At 37.7% G+C, this 12,319-nt stretch overlaps 1 protein-coding gene across 1 annotated transcript; it reads right to left on the bottom strand.

Moving 5' to 3' along the window:
- Positions 1-947: 947 nt before the first annotated feature.
- Positions 948-3,448, bottom strand: LOC131065196 (uncharacterized). The gene is made up of 3 exons (XM_059214697.1): positions 3,396-3,448; positions 2,760-3,001; positions 948-1,591 (listed from the first exon to the last, which is right to left on the bottom strand). The coding sequence occupies exons 1-3, from the start codon at positions 3,446-3,448 to the stop codon at positions 1,311-1,313; spliced, it is 576 nt and encodes a 191-aa protein (XP_059070680.1). The 3' UTR covers positions 948-1,310.
- Between the last annotated feature and the right edge of the window lie 8,871 nt (positions 3,449-12,319).

Genomic DNA, 12,319 nt, shown 5'->3' with positions numbered 1-12,319 from the left:
CATGATCAATAATGAATAGCTTAAGTAGATCTGGCCACAATAAATTTTGTTCTAAATTTTTGTAAGCCCAACTCTGTTTGAGAAGCCCACCATAAAGAAAGATAGGGCAATTAAAATGAAAGTCTCAATGAAGCTTTTATTAGAAAAGCAAGGAGTTGACTAGTTGCCCTGATGAAGAATGAGTTGCTGGCTGCAGATTTCCCAATTCAAGTACAAATCTAAGAATTTAAAGATAAATAAACATGCAGCGAGAGTTATAAAGAAAAGCCTACACAAAAATACAACATCCAATTGAAGTATCTAACAAAATGATTAAAGTATAAATCTCAAAAAAAAACAAATAAACATGTAGTGAAATTAGTAGAGAGAAAAGCTTAGACAAATAGAAAACATTCACAGTTACAAGCAAATATCCACACCAAAGGCAAAGATTTTGACATTCAAGATTGCAACAGTACTTGCATCAATACTAGATGGAGCGATCACCAAACAGACATAAAAAGTGTATTCTTCAATGAAAGCATTGAGGAAGAAAGGCAAGTGATGCAGCCAGAAGAATGTTAAATAAAGAATAATGAACAAATAGTCTTGAAATTAACATAATCCTTTTACAGTTTGAAACAAGCCTACTGACACTAGAACGTTAATAGTTGATACTAATGAAAATGTACATGAAAGTGGTTTCTATAGAAACAAAGTAAAACCAAACTTGTACAAATGAAAAGACGAATTAAGCTATGATCCTTGTACATGTTGATGCTTTGGTGATCCCAAGGAACGGTGTTTAATTGAATGGTGAAATCAAGTAAAATTTGATTGAAATATCTTTTAAACTTTACAGTCTTGCACGAGCTTTGGGATAAACAACCCAAATGCTCATATTCAGATTCCAAATAATGCCGAGTAGCTGCTTGATAAATTTCAAATGATAGATTTGCAACCAATGCTGAACCATCAAACTTATGAATGTAAACGGCATGTATATCCTCTTCAGTAATATCCTTACAAATCCAGAAAAAAGTCAATACACAATATTTGTACTGCTTATTCAAGAATCAAAGTTATGTAAACTGCACAATTGTGCCGTTATAAAAAAAAATCATGTGATAACCAAACTTCAAAGTATCTCAAAGAAAACCCAAACTACATCGTGTCCCCAAAAACATTTCAACCTATCTGCAATGAATAGTGCCTGTAAGCAGACTAAAACCCTGTGCAGTGAATAAAGCATTCAGACTTAACTACATTCATATTTGCAGATTTTGGAGAGCAGTTATCTGCAAGATATGGAGTACAATTCAAAAGAAAAATTACTTAGATGTCCTTTTCTGATATTGATTTTTTATCCATTTTATTCCAGTGCTTGTTCCAGATTTCACCTTCTGAGCTCCAGAACTAGCAGCTACCTTGGCTTTTTCAAAGCCCACTGATGCAGCACCTTTAACTTTTGCCATTTTGGCATTATCCTTCTCCTTTGGTCCATTGGAGTTATTGTAATCATCATTATGAGAGTCCCATTGATCAGCCCAGCTGTTGCCAGAAGCCATTGGAATTTTTTCTGATCTTAGGTTCTTCCCGTTATTCACAAACCCTGCAACTATGGAGAAAACTAGGTCATGGGCTGTAGAAAAAAATTGCAACAAGCAACTCCCTAACTAATGCTGTAACTGGCGCATTTAAAATATCAAATTTGAACGCCCCAGATAATAAGCAGTGCCGCATGTAATCCACACAGTATTTAAAACAGAGAAAATAGCTACGAACCCTTCACAATGGTTTGCCAGTTACACCCAAGCATAAATCCATATTTATAATAAATTCAAAGCATTATCTTTGGAGTCTATTGTGTATGTTTTTATATCAACATTTCAGCTCACAATAGGTAATATCTATTATCAGGAGAGCGTGCAAGTTACACCAAGCATAAATCCATATTTATATAGAATTCAAAGCACTGTCTTCGGAATCTATGGTGTATGTTTTTATATCAAAATTACAGATCACACTCGGCAATATCTATTATCAGGAAGTGGAGAATGAAGAATAAGATTGCAGACGAAGCTGGGGAAGAGACAGGAGGACTGAAGATCAGGGGACAACTGTGAGGAAGAGGGAGTGAAGAGAAAAGGAAATTAAGAAAAAAAGAATGAAAAAACAATAAGAATGAAACAAAGTAATTATAAACTTAATAAAATATAACCAACGAATAAATAAGTGTGATATTTATACATATTCGCACAAACAGCTTCCAGATTCATATATGGGGCAAAAGAAAACATTAAATGGCTGAATGCAACACCTTGGATCCAAGCAGAACACAAATTTTGAAAAGACATTGCTCAAATTGAGATAAATCTAGCAATATCTTCTCAAAAAAAAGTTATTGCCATGTGTTGCAAAGGGCAAAACCAGGCTGTTTGCATACGATCTACAAAATTTACAATAATATCCACGCTCACAAGAGACCCACAAATAGATCTAACAAACAGTCAGAATCTAATAAACCTCCGCCATGTCCCCAATTGCAGACAAACAAGGTCGCACACAATCCCTAAAGCTGTGATTTTAAGTATCCCTAATCCACATCATTTAACTAAATTGTTTTTTTTAAAACACTTCGCAAAATTGGAGTGCAAACCCAATCACAGAAACTCTTTGATAAAAATACTGAAAGCTGTAATGCACGAATCTGCAAGTAATTAAACCAGATTGGGGGAAAAACGTTGATTTATTTATAGGTTGAGAGTTTAAAAGAATACCTGAATTGCTGCCACTCGAAAACCAAAAACTGAGAGGGCACGATCGCAGAGAAAGACAAAGCGGTTTTGAATGAGGGAATGAGAGAAATTGCAAATCGAAGTGATATTGACAGGTAGGTAGCCCTGGAGAAAGCAAAAGTGGGTGGGAACCGCCCCAACCACAGAGCACCACTTGTCCTTCTCTGCCAGTTAGGCACTCTGGTTTATCACGGGCGTTCACTGTAATTAGGTAAAGCTTTCCTCTGTAATTATAATTATCATAAAAGTATGGCAAGGAGGACCCACACCAACATTCTAAGGTTGCCTCATTCCCGGGGAATGTGGGGTCCTTTAAAGGAAGGTAAAGGGTATACCTAGGTAGAAAGATTTGGGGAGAGGTATCTGCCTTAGCATCTTAAGTAACATGTTTTTGGAGGTTTTAAAGTTATTGTTTAGGGGTTTAGGTATGAATGATATAGACAGATGGAGTTTCTTTGTTGAGTCATTTGGAAGTATTGAAAAAAGAAAGTTTGATTTATTAGTACTTATTCTTAGGCAATATTATTGTAATGAAAATTCATTTGTTGTGCTTATATAGTTATTAAAAAAAATATTTAGATCAATTAAAAACAATTATTTTTCTTTCTTTAAAATTACGATTGGCTAATATCATTTTGTCTCTTATAGGCGGGTTTCTCCGAACCACCCATAATCTTTAATAATTTATTGAATTTAATATGAAAGTAAACAAATAGAAGAAGGATAAATATTATGGACTTTTCTAACAATTTATTTTTTTTTAAATTAATATTTTTAAACAAATTTTATAGTATTAATATTTTTTTATCTATAGCTTTTCATTATTTAATTACATAAAAATAAATAATTATTTTTAATTTGTATTTCTTATTTAATTTAAACATAATAATTTATCTAATTTAATATGATATTAAACAATCTTTCTAAACACTCCACAACATTGCCTCATTCTATACTTCCTTTTGATTAGTATCTTCATACTAGTATTACCTTTGTAAACACTTTTCCCTTCAAATATCTCATAAATGTTATAACGTCTTATATTTATATGTCTATCTATATTATCTATGATAATAAAATCCAAAATAGATTAGTAGATCCTTTTCTCGTCCACTTTCCATTTACATTATAATTAGCCTCCTGTAGGAATTAAATTATTAATAGTCAAATATGACATTTAGTGTATATATATATATATATATATATAAACAAATATAAGTCACTTTGTTGTTGCATTTGCTGAAATGTTAATTAGTATACGACATGTGGACACCAAAGATCCTAAAGTCTTCATCTATACACTATAGTGTACAATCTCCACATAACACAATTCAAATATAGTTGTTAATGTGCTATTCACGAAATATTTTATAATTATAGCCACATTAATGTTGCACTAAGATATTTGATCCTCGCATAGCAAGAAGGTTATCTACCAAAAAAATTGTAATTTATCATAGTCCAACACTATATTAGTTATATAATTAATAAAAAAATTCAATAACTATAACACAATCAAGAGGCAAGTACTCCATTATTTGTTGTAATAGGTAGTTCTTTTAAGTTAACCTGTGAACAAGATTAAAAAATATATATATTTTAAAAATATGTAATATATTTAAAATGTTCTTTAATTTATAATCAAAATAAACTAAATTTCAATAATATTTTTTTGGCAAAAAAGATAAATATCCATATTAATTTAATCTTTTATTTAATTTAAACATAATAATTTATTAAATTTAATATGAAAGTAAACAAATAGAAGAAGGATAAATATTATGGACTTTTCTTACAATTTATTTTTTTTTAAATTAATATTTTAAAACAAATTTAATAGTATTAATATTTTTTTATCTATAGCTTTTCATTATTTAATTACATAAAAATAAATAATTATTTTTAATTTGTATTTCTTATTTAATTTAAACATAATAATTTATCTAATTTAATATGATATTAAACAATCTTTCTAAACAGCCCACAACATTGCCTTTTGATTAGTATCTTCATACTAGTATTATCTTTGTAAACACTTTTCCCTTCAAATATCTCAAGTGTTATAACTATTATAACCTCTTATATTTATATGTCTACTATCTATGATAATAAAATTCAAAATAGATTAGTAGCAATATACATTTTTAAAACTCCCTCAATTATCTTTTCCTAATGTCTAACTTCCTTCCCTATTCATATCTCATTTATCCTTTTCTCGTCCACTTTCCATTTACATTATAATTATTTTGTCTTATTATATCTAACTTTCAATTAACTTGTACACTGTAGAAACCAAGAGTTAGATGTAACATAATCTTTAACTTCCTCTTTTCTCTTGACCAAGCTAGTAAGAGTATTTTTACTTTAGACCTAAACAACAAATGAAATATGGTATTTTGTGCTCCCGTTCAAGGCTTTTCACCCATTGAACCAATGATCCTATAATCAAGGTTCCCTTACTTCACAATCTATCTAAGAGGACGAGGATCAAATGCTTTAGTTTGATTGTCCCTCCTACCATTACTTGGTATCATATATTTGCAGCACACTTATGAGGAATTAGTTTCAGTTAGATTCCTCTAGGAATTAAATTATTAATACTCAAATATGACATATATATATATATATATATATATATATATATATATATATATATATATATATATATATATATATATATATATATATTTATACAAACAAATATAAGTCACTTTGTTGTTGCATTTGCTGAAATGTTAATTAGTATAGGCATTTGGACACCAAAGATCATAAAGTCATCATCTATACACTATAGTGTACAACCTCCACATAGCATAATTCAAATATAGTTGTTAATGTGTTATTCACCAAATATTTTATAATTATAGCCACATTAATGTTGCACTAAGAGAAGCCCTCATGTCACACAACAATGATCTAAAGTGGCCCAAACTTTGCATGTACTATGATAGAGTTTATAATAGACATAAAAAATACAACTCATGAAGGTTACTATTTCAACTACAAATCAAGAGGCAAGTATTGACCCTAACCTCATCTATTATGATGTCAAAGCCTTGCACTTAGCAAGACTTGATCCTTGGTGGGGTCATTAAGAACCATTCAACTTCACTACTATACCAAGGGCCCATTGACATTTACTTATAAACTTAACAATTATTAGGGCTTACTTTATAGGAAATAAGTGAAACTTAGAAGAGAAAAAACCCTTGTCAAAGAACACCATGATAGCTATTGGTGTGTGAGAGGTTATTGGATTCTCTCTCTCAATAACTTTACTCAACCAATTTCTAATCTAATTTTATTAACCCCTAGTCATTGCTCATTTATTAACTCACATAATGGATGCACAAATATGTGTTAATAAAAACTAGAATCATTAAATTTGACATGCACATGAATGTTGTGTAATTAAATTAAATAACTTAAACTTAGTGCAGTCACTTAAATTAAATTAAATAACTAAAAATTAAAATGAAAACTATAAAATAATAAAACTTAAGAATTGTTTAAGAATAAAAAATTAAATACAACAACTTAGATTAAATTAAATAACTTAAATAAAATTAAATTAAATTAAATAATTTAAATTAAATTAAATAATGATTGCCTTGATGGCGTTTCGCGGAGCCCTGGTGCGAGCTAGGGCCTGCGTGCCCTAGCTTGCTTCGCCTGCCATTTGCGCGCGTTGGTGGTTGTTCTCTGCTCGCGAGGGGGGGTTGGACAGGGGTTTGATCTCTTCCTGTTTGTGGCTAGGCATTTTTCTGGCCGATATCTGGTGCGTGGGTCTCTTGGTCGGTGGGTGCGTGGCGGTTTGGGCTTTTGGGCCGACTGCTTTGCTTCTCTCCTTCTGCTATTTGGTGCTTGGGTTCGTTTTGCCATGGAGAATCAGGGTCTTGCTTCTTCCCTGGATCTAGAGATGGTTGATCCATCCTCTTTATTGAATGCCAATAACAAGGATCAGACTGAGTTTCCTCTTTCTGGAGAGGGCACCTCCTCGTCAAAAGGGGCGTTTCGAATTAAAAAAAGTAAATGGATGTTTGGAGAGATTGGAAGATAGACCGATTTTGGTTATTCAGCCTGAGCAGGTTTCAGAGGATGTTGACTACTGGTGCAGACATGCTCTTATTTGCAAATTTTTGGGCCTTCGACTTTCTCTCCCTGTGTTGGAGTCCTGGGCATGTCGAGTTTGGAACCCTGAAGGAGATTTGGAGATTCTTTTAGCGGCAAACAACTATTTCCTGGTTATTTTTTCAAGCATGTCGGACAGGAATAGGGCTTTTGAAGGGGGCCCTTATTTCTTTAACCAGGTTGAGCTCTTCATCAAGCCTTGGCATATGGGCTTCAACTCTGCTGAGGAGATCCCTTCGCGGGTGCCTGTGTGGGTTCGTTTGCCGAGGCTTCCGTTGGAATTCTGGCGGGAAGATATTCTCCACTCAATCTCTTTGCTTCTTGGGAAACCTATTGGATCGGCTTCACAGACTCAAGATCGTAAGGTAATTTCTTTTGCTCGTATTTGTGTTGAAGTTGATTTGAAAAATCCATTACCAGACTCTATGGAAATTTGCATGGGTTCTTCCTCCTGGATCCAGCAGCTAGATTACGAGACCCTTCCATTCAGATGCAGAATTTGCCATGAATATGGTCATTTACACAGCAGATGTCCTAGATTGAATTCTTCCCCCCTGTCTGCCTCTGGACCTCCTAGGTTGGACAAGGGGCAAGCTCCAGTGTTTGATGGGCCTGCTGATAAGGAGGGATTTATCCCGGTTAAATCCCGTAATAAAGGTAAAGGCAAGAAGAGATCCTGGATGGATAGACAGAATAATGACACATTTAATAGGTTTGAGGTTCTTGATAGCATAGTCCAAGAAGATGGTATCCCAATTGAGCTTTCTTCTGGGGAAAAGGGTCAGGTAGAGATTCAGGAGGTGGATGCAAAGCAGGAGGAGATGCCTTTATCATCAGGGGTCCAGCAGGTTTGTCAGCCAGCTTTGGACTTGCCTTCTCAAGTTCAGAATATTGGTGGCCTCCAGGAGTCACAGATATCAGTGGGTACTGCTGGTTTAGCTCCTTGCCCCCAAGTTACGAAGGGATCTACGGATCTTGTGAAGGGTGCTAAGGCTCCTCCTGCCTTAGGCTTGCATCAAAAATCTTTTAAAAAGGGACCTCTAGATAAAAAATCAAGGAGTGGAAGGAAGACTGATCAAGAGAAGGTTAAGATTATGGGTGATACTCTGGTTGAGTCTGGGTCTGTGAAACCCATTGATTCTCACTTCTCCCACCCCCCTAAATGATAGTTTTATCATGGAATGTTAGGGGGTTGAACAGCATCCCTAGACAAAAGGTTGTTCGCAGATTAATCGAGTCTCAGACTCCGGATGTGGTCTTTATACAGGAAACCAAGCTTACAGTGGATGGTTTGAATAATTGTGCTCTACATATCTAGCCCCAAGGCTACTGGCAGGGGGTGGGGGCGTTGGGCAGTTCTGGGGGGGTGGCTTGCTTCTGGAACCCGAGGAAAGTCTCCCCCTTATGGTGGGTTTCTAGTCGATCTTCCATCTCTATGGTTGCCTCCAATTTTGAAACTGGTGAAAGATGTCTCTTCTCCAATATTTATGCTCCTACTGATCTTCCAGGTAAGACCCATCTTTGCGATCATATCAATTTTGTCCGTTCTCTGGACCAGTTTCTCCCATGGATTTTGGCTGGTGACTTTAATGCTGTCATTAGTATGGATGAAAAAAGAGGAGGGTTAGCCAGGCTTGATCCTTCTTCTCTTTTGCTCAGAGCTAATATTGGTCTCCTTAACCTTGTTGACGTGAAGCCAAGCCATGGAGTTTTTACTTGGAATAACAGGAGGTGTGGTGACGAGGCTATCTCAGAACGGCTTGATAGATTTCTGGTTTCCTGTTATTGGATGAGTAGCAGGTGGACTACCAACTCCGAAATCTTGGATTGGAGGGGATCTGATCACTGGCCTATCAAACTCTGTGTCTCCTCCTATGGGGTCAACAAAACTCCTTCTTTCAAATTTCAATTGATGTGGTTACGTGATCAATCTCTTCGGGATCTTGTGTTGGATTGGTGGTATGAAGGGCTTCCTGCCCATGGGACGGCCATGTACACTTTTTGTAAACGACTCCAACATGTGAAGTATAGGCTTAAGAGGTGGAATAAGCAATGTTTTGGGAACCTGCATGCTCAGAAGCTTGTTGCTCAGTCCAAGCTGGATAGTGTCACTCGTCAGATTCGTGATCATGGGTTGTCTTCTAACCTTTTGAATGCTGAGTCCTTGGCCCTTAAGGGCTTAGAAGAGTGGGAGCTTCGGGAGGAGATTTTCTGGAAGCAAAAATCTCGTATTGATTGGCTTCAGGAGGGGGACAGGAACACATCTTACTTTCACAATTTGGTTAAGGCTCGCAGGCAGGGGAACTCTATTTCCACTCTTGTCTCCAGTGATGGGACTCTACTCTCGTCCTATGGTGAAATTTCTAGGGAAGTTGTCAACTATTTTTCTAATCTTTTTACTAGGGAGGATATTGCTGCTAGATCTGAGGAGAGGGCTATCTTGGATTGTATTCCTTGCTTGGTCTCGGATGAGATGAATGGGGCTCTTTTGTGTCCAATCTTGTTACCTGAATTGGAGAAAGTGGTGTTTAGTATGAAAAAAGGCAAAGCTCCTGGCCCAGATGGGTTTCCGATTGAGTTCTTCCAGGAATTTTGGGAAATAATAAAGTTTGATCTCCTTGAGGTGGTCCAGGAATCTCTTAGGAACAAACAAATGCTTAAGTCTTTGAATTCTACTTTTCTAGCTCTCATACCTAAGAAGGAGGGGGCTAATCGAATGGACCATTTCAGGCCTATTGCTTTATGCAATGTTGTCTACAAGATCATCACCAAGTTGATTGCTGAGAGACTCAAACCTCTCCTTGGTGCTTTGATTTCTGCTGAGCAGGGAGGTTTTGTGGAAGGGAGACAAATATTGGATGGTGTCGTGATTGCTACGGAGGCTATTCACTCTATGGCTTCTTCTAAGGAGAAGGCGATGTTCATTAAGCTTGACATGGCTAAAGCTTATGATCGGGTGAGTTGGGAGTTCCTTCAGAATATCCTCTTGGCCTTTGGCTTTAAAGAGGAATGGGTGAGTTGGGTTCTTAGTTGTGTGACCTCGTCCTCCTTCTCTGTTCTCATTAATGGGGAACCTTCTGATTGGTTTAGTGCTTCTCGGGGACTTCGGCAAGGAGACCCTCTGTCCCCTTATCTTTTCATTATCATGGTGGAGGGTCTTGGTAGATTTATTAAATCTTAGGTGCGGCAGGGTCTTATTCATGGCTGGAGCTGGAACAATGATCTCCCTCCCTGTTCTCATCTTCAATTTGTGGATGATACTGGACTGATGGGCTTGGCTAGAATCAGTGAGGCAATAAATTTCAGGAAAACTTTAGACATCTACTTGAAAGCTTCTGGTCAGAGTATTAATGATGATAAATCTTCCATTTATTTCTTTAATACTCCTCGTCTCATTCAGAACAGGATTGCTAGGATTCTTAGATTTCAAATTGGCTCTCTTCCCCTGATGTACCTGGGGATTCCTTTGGCCCTGGGACCTCAGTGTAGAGATTTTTGGCAAGGGATTTTGGATAAGTTTCGGAGTAAGGTTAGTCATTGGACTAACAGGTGGCTCTCTTCTGCTGGTAGAGTGATTCACCTAAAAGTTGTGGTGCAGTCTCTCCCTATTTATAGGTGTTGTGTGCAGACTCCTCCTGCCTCCTTTGTGAGGGATTTTGATGCTCTTTCCCGGCAATTCCTTTGGTCAGGTAACCTCCTTTCCTCGAAGTGGAGTCTTGTTAGGTGGGAGTCTGTTTGTAGGGCGAAGCACGCTGGGGGCCTTGGCCTTAGGTCTATGGCTCCTGTGGTTACGGCTTTGGCGGCTAAGCTGTACTGGAGATGGTGCAACAACCAGGATCAGGATTGGGCCAAGATTCTTGCTTTCAAGTATGCTCCTGGTGTTGAGAGCCAGGATGTGCCACGGATTGCTTTGTTGGGCAAAGGTTCTTGCATTTAGGATACCCTTAAGAAGGGAGCTCAGCTTGTTAGGAATGGTCTCTTCTGGATCTGTAATAATGGCTTTGATGCTCTATTTTGGCTGGACTCTTGGGATGGTCACCCTCCCATTCTCTCTAGTTTCCCTCAGCTTCTGCCGCTTTGTCAGATGTTCTCTGATGCTGGATGGATTAGGGTGGAGCATTTTAAAACTTTTAAGCGTATTGGTCAACTGGAGGTGTCTTGCTAGAAGGATCCGTAGGAGTGGCCTGTGGGTGGTTTTGAGGAGGATCGTGCTACTTTGTGTAAGATCTTGGAGGGAAGGTTTTGCAGTTCTCTGAATGAGAGGGACAAGTTGGCTTGGAGTCCTTGCCCAAAGGGTAATTATACTATTGCTCAAGGCTATGCTGTGCTTGATAGGAATTTACATGGTCCTACTGAGGTGCCCTGGTGGAGGAAGGTTTGGAACAACTTTTCTTGGCCCAAGTGTAACTTCTTTTTATGGTTGGTTGCCCAGAGGAAATGTCTCACTTGGGAGAATCTTCGCAAACGAGGGTTTCAGGGACCTTCCATTTGTTTTCTTTGTTGGTGCAGTGAAGAATGTTCTTCCCACTTATTCTTTCATTGCCCCTTTTCTCGTGATATTTGGCACAAATGGTGGGAGGCTTGGCACCATGGTTGCATTCATGCTTCCTCCCTTATTGAGTTTTGGGAGAGCCTGGGTAGGTCTCCTGCGAGGACTCCTTTTCTTCAGGTGGCCTGGATCATTGGGCCTATTTTCATTCTTTGGAATCTTTGGTTGGAAAGGAACCATAGGGTTTTTTGTGACTCCAAATTAGATAGGGGTCAATTGTGGACAAAGATTATCAGTAGGCTTCAGGAGACTATTTCGGCTAAATGTGATATGTCTGAAAGTATTGATCCTGGGGATGTGGCGGTTGTGCGGGATCTGAGCCTGGGTGTTAATAGTACGGGTTGCACTGCTGGTATTATGCCCCATCGTGTCAAGAAACGGGTCTGTTGTGATGGGAAGTGGGTGCCTCCTCCTGATGGGGTCCTGAAGATTAATACTGATGGATCTTCGCGTGGAAATCCTGGGCATGCTGGTATTGGGGGTATTGGTAGAAGTAAAGATGGTGATGTTGTTTTTTGCTTCTCTGTCTACAAAGGGCATTACTCTAATAACCTGATGGAGGCCCTTGCTATTAAGACTGTTGTGGAGCGGGGTTGCCTTCTTGGCTGGAGGAGGATTATCTGTGAGTCTGACTCTCAGATTGTGGTGGATATGTTGAACAACCAGAGGTTGGATGGTGTTAGTTGGCATTTAGCTTCGATGGTCAGACAGATTTTAAGTGTTTACAGTTCCTTGGAATCTGTCTCTTTCTGTCACATCCCTAGAGAATGGAATAGCGGGGCTGACTACTTGGCGAAGTGGGCCTCGGAGAAAGGGGATGGTTGGGATATCAGTGGTAGGGAGGAATTACCTTCTGATTACC

Source organism: Cryptomeria japonica, chromosome 2, assembly GCF_030272615.1.
Source record: "Cryptomeria japonica chromosome 2, Sugi_1.0, whole genome shotgun sequence".
Lineage (NCBI taxonomy): Eukaryota > Viridiplantae > Streptophyta > Pinopsida > Cupressales > Cupressaceae > Cryptomeria > Cryptomeria japonica.
The sequence above is the reverse complement of the archived record's forward strand: the minus strand, read 5'-3'. Positions and strand labels throughout refer to the sequence as shown.